At 58.0% G+C, this 1,949-nt stretch overlaps 1 protein-coding gene across 1 annotated transcript; it reads left to right on the top strand.

Moving 5' to 3' along the window:
- ENH_00025760 (hypothetical protein) lies at positions 1-475 on the top strand (the record flags this gene model as incomplete). Its single annotated transcript, XM_013579844.1, has 1 exon — positions 1-475. A coding segment is annotated over one exon (475 nt), but the record flags the coding sequence as incomplete, so codon positions are not given.
- Positions 476-1,949: the final 1,474 nt, after the last annotated feature.

Below are 1,949 nucleotides of genomic sequence, written 5' to 3'. Positions count from 1 at the left end.
GCAGCAGCAACCGCAGTGGCAGCAGCAGCAGCCACAGCAGCAGTGGCAGCAGCAGCAGCCACAGCAACAGTGGCAGCAGTTCCCACAGTCTCAGTGGCAGCAGCTGCAGCAGCCACAGCAGCAGTGGCAGCAGCAGCCGCAGTGGCAGCCGCAGCAACCACAGCAGCAGTGGCAGCCGCAGCAGCCACAGCAGCAGTGGCAGCAGCAGCAGCCTTGGCAACAGCCTCAGCAGTGGCAGCAGCAGCCACAGCAGCAGTGGCAGCCGCAGCAGCAGAGCAGCAGCAGCACATGGGGAACCCAGCAAGCCTACCAGCAGCAGGCTTGGCCCCAGCAGCAGCAGGAACACCCCCAGCAGCAGCATGAGCAGCAAGAGCAGCAGCAGCAACAGCAGGCAGCAGCTGGCGCTGAGCTGCAGCAGCAGGACGGCGCAGGCTTAGCTGACAACGCATCAGCGCCGCTGCAGCAACAGAACTAGCAGCAGCAGCAGCAGCAGCAGCAGCAGCAGCAGCAGCAAGGTGAGTAAAGGCTGAAACAAAGCCTTTTGCGGGCTTTTTCAGCGAAGTGCACGTGCAGCGGCTGCTGCTGCTTCTGCTTTTGCTGCAGCAGGTGTTGCTGCAACAGAGCTGCAGCAGCAGCAGCAGCTCATGCTGCTGCAGCAGCAATACCTGCAGCAGCAGCGGGAGCAGCAGCAGAAGAACAGCCCTCCGTATATTCAGATTGCAAAAGCTTTTTAGGCCCAGTACTTGAAAGGGCCCCGCGGGGCCCCTCAAGCTGGGGGCCCCCTGGGGGCCCCCTGGGGGCCCCCTTAAGGGTCCACGGCCTTTAGGGGCCCCCAGGGGGCCCCTGAAGGCCGTGGCCCCTTAAGGGGGCCCCAGACCTTTTCTGTGTGGCCTCAAGAGGGGCCCTTGGGAGAGCTGCAGCACGGGAGAGATGTTGTGCTGCTGCTGCAGCTGCTGCCGCTGTTGGAGCTCCAGCTGCTGCTGCAACTGCTGCAGCGGCTGCTGCAGTGGAAGCAGCAGCAGTGGCCCGTGCAGCAGCAGCAGCAGCAGCAGGGACCCCAGAAGGCGCCCTTGGCTGTCATACGGGCCCAGTAGAGCGCAGCTGTTCGATGTTCTCCAGCTGCTAGTTACGTGGATCCATTCTGCCCTACCCTTTAGGGTTTAGGGTTTAGTGCTTAGGGTTTAGGGTTTAGGGTTTAGGGCTCAGACAAGGACGCCGGACCTCTCGCTCTAAACCCCCGCAGCAGTAGGTGGGGGCGTCGGGGTGACCTGAGGGTCTGCCGCTGTGCTGCAGCGCAGCTCTTGAGGAAAAATTGAATTAAAAAGTAATTATTTTATAATTTTAAATGTCAAGAACTCGAAAATTCGCATTCTTTTGGTCGGTGGGGCCCCGTGGGTGCCCCGAGAGGGTGGTTCAGTTCAGTTGGCTCGCCTGGGGTTCTGGTCGGTCGATTCATTTGGGGGGAATTTTCTCGATAATTGCGATTTAATTCATTAAATAGGACTTTTAAATATAAATATGACTTTTTATTTCAATTAATTACTCACAGGAGTGAGATTTGCAAGAAAAGGCATTCAGGAAACCCAGAGCTGCAAGGTAGCATGCCTCACGGGGGGCCCCTTGTCTTGCGTGCTGCTCGAGGGTTTAGGGTTTAGGGTTTACAGCCCGGGACCCAAAACCCTAAGAGAAGTTAGTCACCGTTAGTTATATCCCCCTTCGGAGGGTTTAGGTTTAGGCCCTAGGGTTTAGGGTTTCGGAGCACTTGCCGGGGGCCCCTTGTTCAAGAAAGGAGAGTCATTGCAGTGAAAGATGCATGCACACATGCGCACAGCAACAGCAGCAACAACAGCAGCAGCAACAACAGCAGCAGCAAAAAAGGCAACAGCAGCAGCAGCAGCAGCAGCAAGAGCAGCAGCAAGGGCCAGTCACTTCTCAGCCAATCAGCCGGG

This window comes from Eimeria necatrix, genomic scaffold (assembly GCF_000499385.1).
Source record: "Eimeria necatrix Houghton genomic scaffold, Enh_scaff1986, whole genome shotgun sequence".
NCBI classification, from domain to species: domain Eukaryota; phylum Apicomplexa; class Conoidasida; order Eucoccidiorida; family Eimeriidae; genus Eimeria; species Eimeria necatrix.
The sequence above is the reverse complement of the archived record's forward strand: the minus strand, read 5'-3'. Positions and strand labels throughout refer to the sequence as shown.